The sequence below is a fragment of the Gekko japonicus genome, unplaced genomic scaffold, assembly GCF_001447785.1.
Source record: "Gekko japonicus isolate JY-2015 unplaced genomic scaffold, Gekko_japonicus_V1.1 scaffold110, whole genome shotgun sequence".
Taxonomy (NCBI): Eukaryota; Metazoa; Chordata; class Lepidosauria; order Squamata; family Gekkonidae; genus Gekko; species Gekko japonicus.
The window spans coordinates 938,769-955,125 of NW_015173675.1; the positions used below are offsets into that span (position 1 = coordinate 938,769).

The 16,357-nt window shown below is 41.4% G+C and overlaps 2 protein-coding genes across 3 annotated transcripts in view; one reads left to right on the forward strand and one right to left on the reverse strand.

The window, feature by feature from the left end:
- Window positions 1-13,274, reverse strand: part of ABCE1 (ATP binding cassette subfamily E member 1) — a 25,811-nt gene extending 12,537 nt beyond the window's left edge. The window contains exons 1-8 of the mRNA XM_015422917.1: window positions 13,134-13,274; window positions 6,344-6,514; window positions 5,230-5,315; window positions 4,386-4,483; window positions 2,963-3,080; window positions 1,566-1,703; window positions 1,351-1,420; window positions 722-818 (exon numbers count right to left, since the gene is read on the reverse strand). Of these exons, the coding sequence (XP_015278403.1) occupies window positions 722-818; window positions 1,351-1,420; window positions 1,566-1,703; window positions 2,963-3,080; window positions 4,386-4,483; window positions 5,230-5,315; window positions 6,344-6,446 (710 nt within the window). The 5' untranslated portion in view covers window positions 6,447-6,514; window positions 13,134-13,274. The remainder of the gene's footprint in view (window positions 1-721; window positions 819-1,350; window positions 1,421-1,565; window positions 1,704-2,962; window positions 3,081-4,385; window positions 4,484-5,229; window positions 5,316-6,343; window positions 6,515-13,133) is intronic.
- Window positions 13,275-13,405: 131 nt separating this feature from the next.
- Window positions 13,406-16,357, forward strand: part of ANAPC10 (anaphase promoting complex subunit 10) — a 49,920-nt gene continuing 46,968 nt past the window's right edge. Inside the window, exon 1 of one of the 2 annotated variants that reach the window (XM_015422928.1) lies at window positions 13,406-13,469. The gene's annotated coding sequence lies outside the window, so the exon portion shown is untranslated. The other variant, XM_015422929.1, reaches the window with a different exon arrangement.

The following is a 16,357-nucleotide window of genomic DNA, read 5'->3' on the forward strand; positions in this document are numbered from 1 at the left end:
CCAATTTTGTACAAGTTTTGCTATATTGCTATTTTGTGAGCGTCCCAGAAACTGTTTTGCTTTATGAGTCCATCTTCCTTACCTAAGCACTTACACTCTGCAAATATAAAGCTTTTGCTACTTTGTGACAGCATCTTTGTTAACAAGTCTGAGCATGCATGAAGAGGGCAGGTTGACTGACAAATACTGTCTGCATAACTGAGCAATCCCCTTGAGCATCCCTCATGCAAGCTATGTAAGACACACTGAACAGCACTATTTTCAATATTCTCACATCAAAACTTCAGTTTTTAATAAAATATAAAAAGTTTTATGACATGCGAAGTATTGCCAATTTTTTCAGATTTAAAGATGGACATTTGCCAACACTGAAACCTCCAGTCACTGTTTCTTTATTCTAAGGGCAACACAATACTCCAAAGCAAAGCTGGAACATCATGTTCCTCAAAAGGTAAGGACTGTGACTCAATATTATAGAAACAATATTCAGACTAATTACACCTTATACTGCAAAACTGCCCGGCCTGCATGGCAGAATGAGTAAACCCCCCAAGAGGTTTATTACAAGCCATCAAAAATATCCTTGCCAATTAAAGCCGACTCTACCCCCACACCCAAACTATCAGTTCCACAGCCACAGGTAAAAAGGCTATCCATTCTAACCACGGGGAAAAATTTCTAATAGCAGAGAATTTACTGAAATGACCAATTTCGTACATACATATCAGCTTTTTGAATGCAAACCACAGCACAGGCAAATCTTTGAAGTTCTCCTCCTGACAGATCTTCAACGTTTCGTTCTCTAAGGTGTGTCAGATCTGCAAAGATTTTTAACATTTGGCACATAAAAATAACTCATGTGCCACACATTATATGAACAGTAAATAACCCAATGCAGGTGCCCTTTATGTATTTGAGTTTCACTTGTACAAGAGTGTGCAATGGGGTAATTTCAGCTGTATTGAACACATATTTCCACCAGCAAGGAAGTGAATGCTGAAGCTCCTCCTCGGCATTTAGATTAAGAAGCATAGCATACCTTGGAATAAGAGCCAAATGGAAGACAAGCTGTTATTTTTTGTTAATTGTCTGTTACTATTAGTGTGAAATCTTGGGCTCTGTTGCTACTAGAAATATATAGGTCTCACATCTCAAAATTAATGCGGCTGTAAATGAATACTGAGAGGTACCAGTTAAGGTCTAAAAACCAAACCCAGTACTTTTTTATGAGTGGCTAACAGCCAAAGTAATTTTTTATTACACAGCTTGTGATAAATGTATCACGTTTTAAAAGCTCAGTAAAGTTACTGAGGTGTATTTCCGAATATCTTGCACAAAAACATCACTTACCAAGCTGCTGACAAACAGTAATCTGTGTTCCAGTCTCATCCTTCCGGTCCAATATAGAGCCCACTGTTCCCTGTCACAATAAGGTAACAGGCCTTTTCAGCCATGATTTCAGATATACCACTAAAACATTAGCCTAATCCTAACAATTTTAAGAATGTGAATTGCTTGTGTATTATTGAAAACTTGTCATCCCCCCCGCCTTTAGCATTACTCACTTTAGCAGCTTTAGGAATCTGGTCCACATACTGAGGTTTAATGATGGCCTTGAGGTCATCTTCCAGGATCTTGGTGAAGTAGTTCTGAAGTTCAGATCCTCGAAAGTAAGTCAAGATTTCCTGCCAGTCAGGCGGGTCCTATACAGAAGAATTTAAAACAAGGATTGAGAGACATAAATACATGCCTCAGTGCAACGATATACTGATCAAATGGCTTTTTGCAAGGGCTGATGAAGGTGCTGTGAGTGGCTAGAGTTCTTGGGTCCAGATTTATTTGGTTGCTGCTGCTATATCTTCCCCCCTAAGTTCTTCCACCGTAATTCTCAAATCAAAGACTCATTAACTAATCTTTTCAGAAGGCATACTTAAAGAAAACTACAGAAGGAATATCCTTCAGGAAACTAATTTAGTACATCTACGCTGTATAGGGTACAGTTAGGAATGGTCACTGCATCTTCCCATTAAAAACTTAATTCTACTAGAAAAACTTAAACATGGACACTAAATCAGACTAAAGAATACAGTAGTACCAATGTTCGCTGATATATTATTTCACAGATACCTAACTTTTTATAAAATGATTGAAATGTCAGCACTAATGCAAGAATTTAGTATTTTTTCCAAGCATGCTACACATTTCAAAGTAAAATAGTCTATAGCTACAGCCAGATTGAGCCAACTTTCCCCCTTCCTCATCCAGTCTCGTTATTACGTCTCCTGTCCTGCATGGTTTTCATTCAGGCAGGCCCCATGATCTCCAACATAGCCTTTTTGGTGGTCTTTCCCCTGTTCCACTAGAAGAAAAGCTGGCTATTGAAGATGATTTTGTTGAATTATAATATATTTAAAATGTTAAATTAAAAAACTGGTTGGATACATGAATGCTATATCATGAATACTACAAATTCACAAAAGACAAGATGTGAATTCAATCTAATGCACAGTGGTAAGAGGAGAAATGGTACCAGGAAATGGAAGGTCTAATTCTCAGCAGAGTGACTGAGGGGGAAAACATACCCTATGTGCTCTATGATGTCCTTTTCCCATAACACTCTCCCTCTTCCACCTGCCCAGCCTCATAAGCTAGTTAACATCCTAACATCAAAAAAGCCATTTATGTGTGTGTGGCGGGGGCGGGGGGGGGGAGATGGCTTTTGGATAGTGGTAGTAATAAAAAAATGTACTGACACTTACGCACTTTTGCTGAAAGCTAAATTTTCTTGCACATTGCTGTGGCTATTTTCCAGTAATTATAAAGAATCCACTTATTGGAAGTCAAGAATTTCTACTAGCCTAGAAAGCTATACTAGCTTTGATTTGCATAAGAACTCAAAAATGCAAAATATAAGACACCCAGGTCATTGTACTTTATGTCACAACTTATTTGCAATACCTACATCATATTTCCCAAGGTTTGGCTTCTGTTTTCCTGCTAAGATCTTCAAGGCAGTAGACTTTCCAATACCATTAGTTCCAACTAATCCCAGCACTTCTCCTGGACGTGGAATAGGCAACCTATACAACAGTAAATGGAACAGAAAACGGACACAACACAAAAAGCGAGACATAATATATTCACTCTTATTCAATAAGTCTCTCTCATCTCATTTTTCAACGTTAAAATAACATATTTACCAATGAAACTGGAATGTAAAGCAAGAGACTCAGTGTCCCTTTGCCACATGCTCTCAAGAACATGCATGGGCACCATACTTCTTGCATGGCAGGAATGGCTTCTCTTTCGCTGAAGCTAACCCCACAGAACATTTTATTGCTACCCAGACTCTGACTGTACCTGCTGAGCGATGGGGACATTCATGCTAGTACAGAGAGTCAATTTTATCCTTCAGTTGTAAGTTGAAAGGAAATCAACTTCCCTATCTACCAAAAAGAAGAAGCTGACCCAGCTTCCTTGCAGTGGCCTAGCAGGAACCTTTCTATGGACAAACACCATTCTGTTGACCAACAGCTTGAAAATCAATAACCTAATCAAACTCCTTCTAGGCTATCATCTTCAAGCTCACACATGGAGAGAGCACTATGTGAAAAGAGCACACATGTGTGTCCACAGAACACTGCTTGGTTCTCAGCAAGATACTGCAAAGCCACTGAGACTGTTACTTTAATCTATCTCCTCCATGCAGTCAGGGGCTTTAGAAAGTCCAAGAACAATCAAGAGAGGGCATTCAGTGATGAACTCCCATATATGAACCAGTCCAAAGCTTTAGCTTTTTTTGCAAAGCACCATCTTCAGTCAAGGAATTTCACAGTTAAGCTAAACCTTCTTTTGAAACTTCTGCTCCAGGGCTCCCCAATGCAATGGATGCTCTTCGGTGTCATGGCACCTGCCAAGCTTTTCAGAAAGTAGGCAGGGCCATTTAGATAATCATATGGAGCAGAGGTCCATCAGTGGCTATTAGCCACGTATAGATAAGGACTCTGGGGCAAGTGATGCTCTGCCTTCTTGGTGCTTGGGGGCTTCTAATGTCCTGGCCCCACTGGTGGACCTCCTGATGGCACCTGGTATTTTTGGCCACTGTGTGACAGAGTGTTAGACTGGATGGGCCTTTGGCCTGATCCAACATTGGCATCTCTTATGTTCTTATGTAAAACAGTGCTATTATTGGCTGCTCTCATTCAAATGAAAGGCCTTTTCACAGCTGCTACAAAATTCTAGAGGTGCTTGCAGGCTCAAAAAGGTTGGGGACTCTGTTCTACACCAAGCAATGAACACGTAAGTGAATATATTTAGCTCATACTAGAGGCACAAACATTTCAATTATATTAAATTTGATTTATATGAATAATTTGTGAAGATACCTGTGAAGTTTGAAGGCATTGGCACAATATCGGTGCGTTGTTTCTCTCTCCAGATTGCTAGGTAAGTTAACAATTGACAAGGCTCCAAAAGGACATTTCTGTTAGACAAAGAAAATGAGTTTATTAAATTGCATTGTAAGACACGGAAGCCTATTATAGTTATTATGAAAAAAATTCTTTAATTTACTATCAGTTCTAAATATTTGGATGTGTCCTACCTTCTCTTTTTAGATTATTTCCAAATTAATTTACAAACAGAATAAGATGTTCAGAACATTTTTCAACCCCTTCTCAAAGCTCAGTCCTAAGAACATTTACAGTGAAATCCTACGAAGAATTATTCCAGTGGGCTCAGATTAGAGTAACTCTGCAAAGGACTGCATTTTTAAACACACATTTATGTCCAACTGGTTTTGTCAGGATTTTATGAGACATTAAAGTTTAAGCTATGAAACAGTTAAGACAACACTAACTGTTAGTGAAGAGGATGGAATTTCTTAATCATGAAACAATAAAAACACAATTCATATAAAAGGTAAGTTGCAATGAATTTATTTGAAAAGCAGGATTTGTTTACAACAAAGAGTATTAAGGTTATGTTTTCACCTCTAAATAAAAACAACAGGGCTGCTCTGAAGGCTCTCCCCACGACCCACATGGTAATATCAGAAACAGGCCTTGGGCTATGCTTATTTGAACATGCGGGGGGGGGGGAGGAAAACACCAGCCCAGGGATCTCACCTGGCATGAAGGAAGGAGGTAAGAAGATGAAGAGTAAAGTCCAAGCAGCCCCAAGGTTATATATAACTTTAAAAGTATGTAAGTGATTAGAGATAATGTTTACCTTAATGCAAATACCACAACCAATACATAGTGTTTCAGAAATCCATGCAATTTTGCACAGTGATGTTACTTCTATGCACAGTTTCCCTGGTGAAAAAGAATATTAATGTAAGACACATTTGTTATTAAGTCGTTCAAAAGCCCTAAACTTAACTCCTGAACCCTTATACATGGCTTTGATTGTACCCTGCTGATTCAGAAATTAAAAATCAACAGTGGCAAATGATACGCAGGGTGTCAATAAAAAAAATATGACTCCACAGTGGAATGCCTGAATTACACATGTGGGAAAGGGGGGTGGGGAGGAAAGAGTGCAATGCTGAAGTGGTAGACAGAATGGGCAGGCTGCAGGTGGAGGATCAGATTTTGGCATGTTAGAACTCTCTGAAAATAGAAAGTGGGCAGAGCAAGCAAAGAGGAGATAGAAGCTTCCTTTAAGATATTTTAGTTTTTATTTACACAGAGGTATTTTTATCCAAAGGAACATTTAGAACTGGGACCCACCACTTGCAGCCCCTCTATCACCGCATTCTCCTGCATATGCAAACCAGGTCTAAGAATATGTAGTCAAAATGTTTTTTGTACTTTCATTTCACATATTTACAACTGAGTTTATATAAAACTTCTTTAAGTTTTATACCGCTACTGTACCACCACCGAGTTGCCATCTTTGACGGTGGATTCTATCAGAATGTGAGCTGGCCCTGGAAAGACGATCAGATGACCTGAAGAACTGGTTATGAAAGGACGGCAGTACTATCCGGAACTTATGCTGATGGGTTATGCTGGTCTATGGAACCCCATCTTGGATTGATAAGAGCTTATTATTTAGAGCACCGGCACTTTGTTTGTGATTGACTGTTTTATTCTGTTTTTAGCTGTTGAATCATGGCATATGCCTCTTTGTTAACCGCCCTGAGCCCATTTGGGGAGGGCGGGATATAAATTTAATAAATAAAGTTTAGTTGTAGTAGTTGTAGTATGGCCGTGGTCTAGGCACTGTAGTACCTAACGTTTTACCAGCACCTGTGACTGCCATCCTCAGAGGTATAACACAGAAAGATAGAGTACACTCTGTGTCAAGCCTTCAACAACATATTCTTTAAGTTTCTTACCCATTCGAACCACAGGACAGCTTTTCTTGCATTCCTGGCGGCATTTCTTTGGCTTACACTTGTCATGGTTGACAATAGCAATTCTTGTCAGCTTATCAGCCATGATGAGGAACTTGGAATTATGTATGTATATTGACTAAAGATTCCAAAATGAGGAGAAAAATGCAAATTCTAGAGAGAAACAAAGAAAAAACAACAACCAAGATTAATGAGAGCAAAGAAATACTATGTTTTAATAAAGTGGTATAGTCAAAGAATAAGCCCACTCAACTTTGCTACATTATTACTACACTCCAGGTTTGTGTGCATTTGAGGAGGGGATAGATCACAGTTTTTAATTTCTATCTCTATACCCATGGCCTTCAGTCTTTTATGTTTTTAGTTACACTTTGAAGGGCCGGCTCAACACAGTGCATGCTTATTCTCCAGACAGTACTAATCAACAATGCCATAAATGTTATAATGCTTCCAAGACTAGAATCAAATTGTTTCTCTTTCAGTATTCCATAATATTTGGAGTTATTTAATGTATTTTATTTATTTAAATTTTTTATTCTTCACCTTTCTTCTTCATGGAGCTCAAGGCAGCTTACAGCATAGATAAACCACACAAAATAAAATAAATTAAAAACATAAAAACCAAGACTTAAAATCACAGTTCAGGACTGATAATAAACTTAACCAAATGCAATCCTAGCCAATTCAGTACTGCTAATACATTTAGTCAAATGCAGTCCAAACGCAGCCTTCCACTACCTGAAAATGAGGGAGTCAGGTGCGCCTCCTTGGGAAGGTTGTTCTATAATTGTGGGGCTCCCACTGAACCCACCAAACAACAGTCTTTGATTGACGGAACAGTTAGGAGGGCCTCTTCCTGTGATCTTAATTTCTGGGCAGGAACATATGGGAGAAGACGGTGTCCAGTCCCAAGCCATGTAGGGCTTTATGACATGCTGATTGCCCAGTAAGATATAGCCTCTCTGCACCTCCACCCATCCTTTCTTCCACACTCCCGTCCCTTGGCTAACAGGTTAGTGAGGAGGAAAATGTGCCTGGTTAGGTATGGACCCTAGACATACACTTTCCCTCTCTCTCTCTCATATACACACATCACTCAGCTAGTATCTGTAATTATGGGCAAGAAGGCTAATAACATTCAGAAAGTTTGAAAACATGGAATAATAGGGGGCACTTTGTTAAACCTGGAAAAAGTGTATGAAAAGTGGAAAAAGTGTATGAAACATCTGTTGTCAGATGTGAATCCTTTGGTATCTTATAAGGTAGCACTTTTTGCATTAGCAGCGAGGAAAGCTAGAGCAAAGGTGGTTCTTAGGAACGCAGCTTACTGAGATGCAAGGTATTAACATTGTCACAACTGGAATTGGAATTTGTAAATGCTGTAAACAATTTTAATTTGAGTCATTTTAAGTATTTTAGATATTGTACAAATGAATTTAATTCTCACTGAATTTAAGAACTAAATGTGTATTTTAAGATATTAGGGATCCAGTTTTATATAAAACTAGGAGCAAAGCTCATTGTGGAGGAAAACAATGAGCCTAGCACAGCGCTACGGAGGCGCCCCCAGTCTCCTGATCTCTCCCCCCGGAGTTGGGGGGCAAGGGAGTGGCTGGGTGACCTCCAGCAGCCTCAGGGCAAGGGAGTGGCTGGGTGACCTCCAGCAGCCTCAGGGCCGGTGGGGCACCCCCACCCAGTGAGAAGCCAACCAGCTGCATGTAGTTGGCGGCGATAGCAGGATTGGGTGCGGCCGGAGGTGGCCCCCGTGCACTGGAGTGGGTCACGTGGCCATCGTCCGGGAGGAGAGCAGCCGGGAGCCTGTAGCTGGGCTCGGGTGAGGGTGGCGGCAAGATCGGGGTGGGCCCCCCCGCTGAAGCGGCCGGGCTGCCCATCATCAGATCGCACGGAGGTCGGGTGGCAATACGCGTTCAGGCGAGGGCAGCGGCAGGCTCAGGCCACGGTCCCCCTGTGGCACGTGCAGCCCATCCATCATCGGGCCACATGCAGCCCGGCTTGCTATGGGCGCTCGGGAGAGGATGGACATGGCGGCTGTTTGGGTGGCAGAGCGAGACTCCACCCCAGTGTCTTTGAATTGTGGGGCATGTTCGCCCCAGTGCTGCATCTGTGGGCAGGCATCAGAGACTGCAGCCAGTGGCCAAGATCCAAGTTTCGTTTATTGTCTTAGCCATTGGCCATAACAGCACAAAGTAAATCAAAGCACAACAGAAATATACATCAATAACTTGCAGTAAGTCCTAGACCCCGTCTTATCTTTTTTGCCGCCAGTGCAAACAAAGCCATTCTGCTAGTAACATGTGCATCAGTATCAGAAAGCAAGAACACGGTCAAATACTGCTCAGCAGTTCCATTATACAGAGGTACAATAGGATAAATAAACCTTTGCCTAAGTGATTCGTGCCATAAACATCTCAGAATGTAATGCTCGACATCATCCACTTCATCCATACCACATAGGCATATTCTAGAAGCGGCAGGGGCACCCAGAAAGCGACCAATACAAACCATTGAAGGTATGGCATGGAACCTTAGGGCAGTAAAAGCCCTTCTCAGCTCCAAAGTAGTTAGTTTCTCAAGATATACAGTCCTACAATGGTCTCTTTTGAAGATCTTATACAAGGGGGCTGTACGGCAACTTACTACCATATGTCGATTCAAAAGCCCATCCTTATTAAATACCCATTCCTTCAATGTAGCCCTTTGGTTTTCGTTTACCAATAGGTCATCGGGGATTGAGTATTTCACTAAAATAGAGTTCAAGTAATCATCTGATCTTTTCGAGGATTTCAACAGCAAACCAAAACTTTGAACACCTAGAATATCCTGAGGTCGTTCTAAACATTTCCTCCAATACGAGAGGATTCTTACATTTGCCCTGGCTTTCAGGGATACCATACCCAGTTCAGCCCTCATGGTAAGACCAAAATCCGCCTCATAAAATAATTTTGCACTGTTTCTAGCAGGGACAGCAGCGATTCGTCCCAACCCCAAATCTCTACCCCATACAGCATTGCTGAAATTATCTTACTCGTGTATAATTTAACAACTGGGTCAATCATACCTCCACCCCTAGAAAAGTAAAACTTCAGCAAAGCCCCTAGATTGTTCATGGCAACGGTCTTCAGTTGTGTGATATGGGGATGCCAGGAGAGGGTTTCTGAGAAGTTTATACCCAGATATCTGTATGTGCTACATTGCTCAATTGGTGTACCAAGAATACTCCAAACGGATTTCTTGGGTCTTTTCCTGAAAACTAGCACTTTAGATTTGGCGTAGTTTATTTGCAGGGCTTCTGCCCTGCAATATTCGCCCAATTTATTAAGTAACCTCCTCAGACCAATCTTGGTTACAGAAAGAACCATATCGTCCGCATACAAAAGAATTGGAACTTTGTATTGCCCTATGGCTGGTGGCATAAATTCACTGCCTTCCAAATTGGCAATTAGGTTGTTCAAATACAAATTAAACAGGGTGGGAGCTAGCACACAACCCTGTTTCACTCCCTCGTGCACAAGTATCTCTTCCGTGAGCCGGCCCTCCCTTCCGACCTTGACACTTAGCCAGTGGCCAGCGTCCCTGGTGTGAGTGACGGCTGCCTCAGCCTATGGCTGAGGGAGCGCATCGAGCGTGGTCACCCAAAATTAGCTTTATAATATAGAGACTGTGACGGCCAATGGCCACATACAATACACTTTATTCTATTCTATATTGCAGTATTGTCACCCAAGGCAATTAATGTACATCTTACATTCATTCTCTGCTATAAAACTAATATTATTTTGATACTGTAAGAGGTCTCGAACAAACATATGGAACAGCACTTGCATTATCCCACAGTAACCCACCTTGTGGACAAGTCCTTCCCTCCTCACCCTCTGAATATATTTTTAACTTTAAAAATTGCAGAACACATTTATATATGGTAGGCGACACATCCTACTGAAATTCTTGTCATTTCTGGTGGATGTTTCTTTATTAAAACATTTATACTGTGCCTTTCCCTGGGGGTTCAAGGCTGCTTACAATTCTAAACTAGAACCATTCATAAGACCACCTAACTCACCAAGAAAATGCCTACAACCCAAATCCCATTAAAAGTACTAACAAATAAAACACAATGCCTCCTAAAAACTTCCAAGGATGGCACTATCTTCACTTCCTCAGGGAGCCCATTCCACAAAACAGAAACCATTAGTGAAATGAACAGACTCTAGTAGATGCTAAGTGGGCAGTCTTAAGAGGGAGGACAGCCAGAGGTGGCAGCTAGAGGACCATAACAGACACACATGATTTATGGGGAGAGATGGCCTTATGTGGGTCTAGAGCCATGAAGAGTTTTTATTATTAAGCTATTATCTCCTCCTCCTTCAGTTGGTTTTATGGTTTGTGTGGTTAACATAATACAAAATACCTTCAATTTAAGATATAAACCAATGGGAAAAAAAATCAAAACACTGGTCATGAAGGAACTGAAGTGACATAACAGTGGAACAATGAAGACTAGCAACAAGTTAATGGTTAGGATGCCTTCAACAACAACTTTCTCCTTTTGAAAAACTATCCCATTATCCTTGAGGGCTGTGCTTTATTTACCATGTTTCTGAAATGAATGCTACAAAATTACAAGGTGAACATAATACTAGCATACTCCTAGCTTCCATCTTTTGTCCTGATCATTATCCACAAGTGCACTGTCCTGAAAAACGGGAATTACAAGAATTGAACAGACTAATACTCAATTTTCCAGTGAAAGCTTTAATCAAAAGTGCTTAGGTCACTAAAGTTTGGACCCAAGCAGACATTTACATGCGCTAATGCTAGATAGGAGCATTATGGGATACTGTGTTGCCCAGATTAAAAAACACACTTTGACAGGAATCAGTACATTTAGTATGGTAATACAGTAGGAATACTTTAATGTTTCTGAGCTGGCTCTTAGAAGTGATTAGATATCCAGATTAGACCTGCCTCAGAGGTAAGCTCTTCCAATTTGTTATTTCCTACAAATGTTTAGGATGTACTATAGCATACACATCACTTCTACTTGTGTGAAACCTCCCTTCATACAGCTAGAGTCCACAAAATCACAATATGTATTAAGAAGACATCCTAATCTTTTTCATCTTTTATGTCACAAATTCATAAACATATTTGAATGAAAGAATCTACCTCATTCACTTTTTAATCAAAAAGTTGTCACAACAACACATAAGCAGTCTCTTTTTAAAATCTTGTATGCAATATCTAACATACAGATTTTTATATAATGCTATGTTCCAGTACATGTTCCCCATAAACAGATCATTCTTACTGCTAAGACAGCACCAAGTTTTTAGGGAGTCTACCAATTCATGAGAAGCTCAGTTTGTGCAATAAAATACACTTCTGATTCCAGAGTCAGTGGAGACTACAATAGCCATCCTTCGTATACTGCACACACATAAAATTTCTGTAAAATGGAGAATCCTATCTTGTGTCTATAAAAGTAGTATCAGGATCATAGAAAAAATTATTCTTTCAAGTGTATTAAGTATCTCGTTATTTTTGGATAGCAGAACAATAAGACTATACATATACAAAAAAAAAATGCAAATTGCACTCACATCCCTTTAAATTCCTTCTAAGACCCGTGAAACAGACAAGAGATTAGCACCTGTTAGAAGGAGGAACACGCAGCCTCAGCTTATCATCAGTGTACCTTTTTTAAAACGCTGAATACTGTAGACACAAAAATCAGGAAGCAGTTCTCTTCCCATACATGGATATCCCTTTTAATCCCAGGTAGCATTTCCATAGTCATGCAGGTCCCCCCATGTACCCAAGATGGTTACATGTAACCCACAGAATCACCAGAAGGTACTCCACCTAGTCACTGACAGGATTCATACCAGTTTAGCTGCAGCCTCACATTACATCATGCGCCTTTTCATTATATGTTAGTATCACAAGAATGTTAAGTGATACACTTCTGTTACTTTCCAGTGCTACAGAACTTGCTATTGTGACTTTGCTTATAAAGCTGCATGTATTCTTCTGGAAAATACAGACTGCACTAAAATTTATACTTCAAACTGGTATTAATCTACCAGTACAAATTGCTTCTCTTTCGCTCTATAGATGACAGCCGTATTATAGAAATATTATAGTTAGAAAACAGGCTAAAACAGACTGGAATTTATGCAGTTTTCTGTGACATTCTCTCTTTGTACACAGTCAGACACCAACGCAAACGTTTGTGATAAACAGACTGTAGGAAGCAACAGGTAGTCGTATTATTATGGGTTTATTTGAAGGGAAAAGACTACAATTTCAACATTTTTTATCGTTACCAACCCCATGTAAACGCTTTTAGAATCTCTGAACACGAAAATCTAGACAGCGATGATGCCCTTTTGCATTTTACATTTTCTGCTCATATAGGTCACTTTTAGGTTGACGTCCCTCGCTTGAAAAAGAAAAGGCCCATTATTAACGGGAGAAAAGGTGACAGCCAAGAGGCCTATCAGGCTCTGGCGGCTGGGAAGAAGACCAGGCCGCCCACAAACAATCCCAGGTTTGTCAGGAAGCATCCTACCGAGATGCATGGGCGGGACGAGGGGCCTCGTATACTCGCTAGAAAGGCACCGCGCGACCCTCCCCCCTGGGGCAACTGCGGCCCAACCACTCCCTGCCACTGTGGTCCAATCGACCCCACCAGAACAGAGAGAAAGGAGCCCAGGTGGCTCAGTATCGCCCTCAGCCAGGTTCTACTTACTACGAAAGGTTAAGACGGGAGGAATCTCCCGTCCGGGAGGAGGGCGAATGGGAGACTCGCGGGGCTCACAGCTGGACACGAAGACAACGTGCTCCCGCTGCCACCCGGCCAAAATGGCCGCCGCCCCGAAAGGAGGAGCCGGTGCCGCTCACCATAGAGATAAAGGTCTATGAAGTATCCGTTAGCGTAGCCATGATCGAGCGCCGGAAGTACATGGAGTGGCGTCTGTGAGCGAGAAGGGAGACGGGCGTGGTGACGTCATTACCTAGCGACGACGTGTCTCTACATTGGCGATAGTCCGCGAGGCGGGGTTCAATTGTGCCGGCCGTTGCCAGTGTGAGTAACTGTTCCGTTCTGTCCCCTCCTTTGTCCTGCCCGCATTTGCCCGTACGACCCCCCCCCCCCATTTCACCTTTCTCTCAGGCAGAACAAATCCTAATAATATATATTTTTAAAACGTGCTTCGGACCAACACGGCTACCCTCCTGAATCTACCTCTTTAAAACGTGTAATTCTCTAGCACCAGGTAAAGGGGCTGTACAATCGGGTTTAAATATAAAACAAATCGCGCGTCAAATGAAGCGCAAATGTAAGAGTGTAGTAGTGAGAGGGAAGTGCAGCTGCAGAAATACTCAGGCAATGCAGGGAATCACTGCTCATAAAGCCAGAGAAATGTTATATATGTGAGAAAGTCTCCTTTATTTAAAGACGGATTTTAATAGCACAAATGCCTCTGATCTTAGTTTGGTTGTTTCAGGATGTTGTCTAGATCCAGACATACTTTATGCCTTGATCTGAGCTTGTTTGCCTAAGACAGTAACGTTCCTGCTAGTATGTTGCCTCAGTAGGATGGGATGAAATGGGAGGTTGTTATTTGATTGGTGGCAGATGGGCTGTAACTCTGATTATAGTTACAAGTAATGTAAGCTGCCCTGAGCTTGCTTGCGGGGAGGGCGGGATAAAAATACTACAAATAAATAAATAAATTAGGGTTTTTTTACTTGTCTTACATGTCTTTTGACATGTAATAGACACTGAGGCACTCCCTGAGCACAGAGCATAGAAGTTGAGATGGAGAGCTCTGTGTAAGAGCATGCTGTTCAGGGATGAAACACCCATGCCATGTGCCAGAGGTAGAGCCTTATGTAAAAACTGTTTATGTTTAAATGTAATTATTATACACACTGGCCCATGCATGTTGACTGAACTGCTAGTGTTAAAGACAAATTGGGTAGTACATAAATTGTGCATTTAAACATGTCATGTTTCCATGAATAAGTGCTATGATCTACATGTTGTCTGAACTCTCAGGCATTCAAAGCAAACACATGTACATTACAAATTTAGCCCCCTCCCTGTGTCTCAGTGAATCTTTTTGACTTAGTGCCCTTCGATTGATTTGGGGGTTTGCAAAATTCAGTGGCAATGGCAATCCTTCTTGGTTGGGAAGGGTGGCTGTAGAAACCTGGAAAACCTGTACTACTGCACACCAAGTAGTGGGGACATGGGGTTACAAACATCAGGATAGGGAGGTGCATAATACTGTTGAAGTGTTGGTTCGCTCTGTCTGTATGTGTGACATGTGAATGGCTTGTGTATTAGTACTGGATATTACAAATAATGCATCTCTACTTTTATGTGTATTTTAAAAAGGCACTGGATTTCCATCTTCTGGTCATGCTAAGTATTCATTGTGTATAAGCTCGGTACTTTTCAATATTTTTATCAATGATCTGGATGAAGGGGTAGAAGGGCTACTCATTAAATTTGCTGATGATACCAAATTGGGAGAATTAGCAAACACCCAAGAAGATAGAGTTAAAATTCAACAAGACCTGAATACTCTGGAGAAGTGAGCAGTTGCAAACAGGATGCAATTCAACAGAGTTATATGCACAGTATTACATCTGGGTCACAAAAATGTCAAGCACAAATACTGGATGGGGGATACATTTCTGGGGAGTAGTGTATGAGAAAGAGATCTTGGGGTAAGATTGGACTGTAAACTAAATATGAGCAGTCAGTGTGATGCGGTGTTAAAAAAGGCAAATTCAGTCTTGGGTTGTATTAAAAGGGCCATAACATCGAAATCACAGGAGGTCATAGCCCCTCTGTATACTGCCTTGGTCAGGCCACATCTTGAGACTTGTGTGCAGTTTTAGAGGCCTCACTTCCAAAAGGATGTGGACAAAATCGAGAGGATGCAGAAGAGAGCGACGAGGATGATCAGGGGTCTGGAGACTGAACCCTACGAGGAAAGGCTAAGGGCCTTGGGAATGTTTAGTTTGGAGAAGAGGAGATTGAGGGGGGACATGATTGTTCTCTTTATATATTTGAAAGGCTGTCATTTGGAGAAGGGCAAGGAGCTGTTCCAGTTGGCAGCAGAGGATAGGACCCGAAACAACGGGTTTAAATTACATGCAGAAAGGTATCGACTGGATATTAGGAAGAACTTTTTCACGGTCAGAGTAGTTCAAAGGTGGAATCAGCTGCCTAGAGAGGTGGTTAGCTCCCCTTCACTGACAGCTTTCAAGAAGAGGCTGGACGAATATTTGTCAGAGATGCTTTAGGCTGATCCTGCATTGGGCAGGGGGTTGGACTACTAGATGGTCTGTATGGCCCCTTCCAACTCTATGATTCTGTGATAAGAAACCAAAATGAATGAAGAGGAAATTTTAAGTTTGAGAACTCTTTTGCTCTTTTATTCATTTAATTTTTTTATCTTGCCATCTACCAAGGATCTCATGGTTACAGCATACATAGTTCTTGTTTTTTTCTTCATAGTAATCTTGTAAAATAAGTTAGAGTGGCAGAGAATAAATGGGCCAAGGATGGGGAGCTTCACTGCAGAAAGAGTCTGACCTTGAGTCTCTTCAGTTCCAGAGTGACATCTCTCCCTTATAATAAAGCAGTAGTGGGGACCAACGTTCTAAAATGCCCGCCTTTAGTGTTTGGCCGGAAGACCTGCCACTCAGAAGACACTGGCTGGGTTGACTGGCTGCTTTGTGCAGTCCCGCCCAGCGTTTCAAGGTCTTTTGCATATGGAAGCTGATTGGACTTCACTCCATTCCACGGACTATGGACCATTCACACACTTTCAACCATAACATACCTCATAGGGTAGTTGTGTGGATCATACGGGGGAGATGAGAATGATGTCAGCTGCTTTGGTTCCCACTGCAGGGAAAGACTGCCCTTTCCCTAGGCAGAGGCTGGATGTGTGT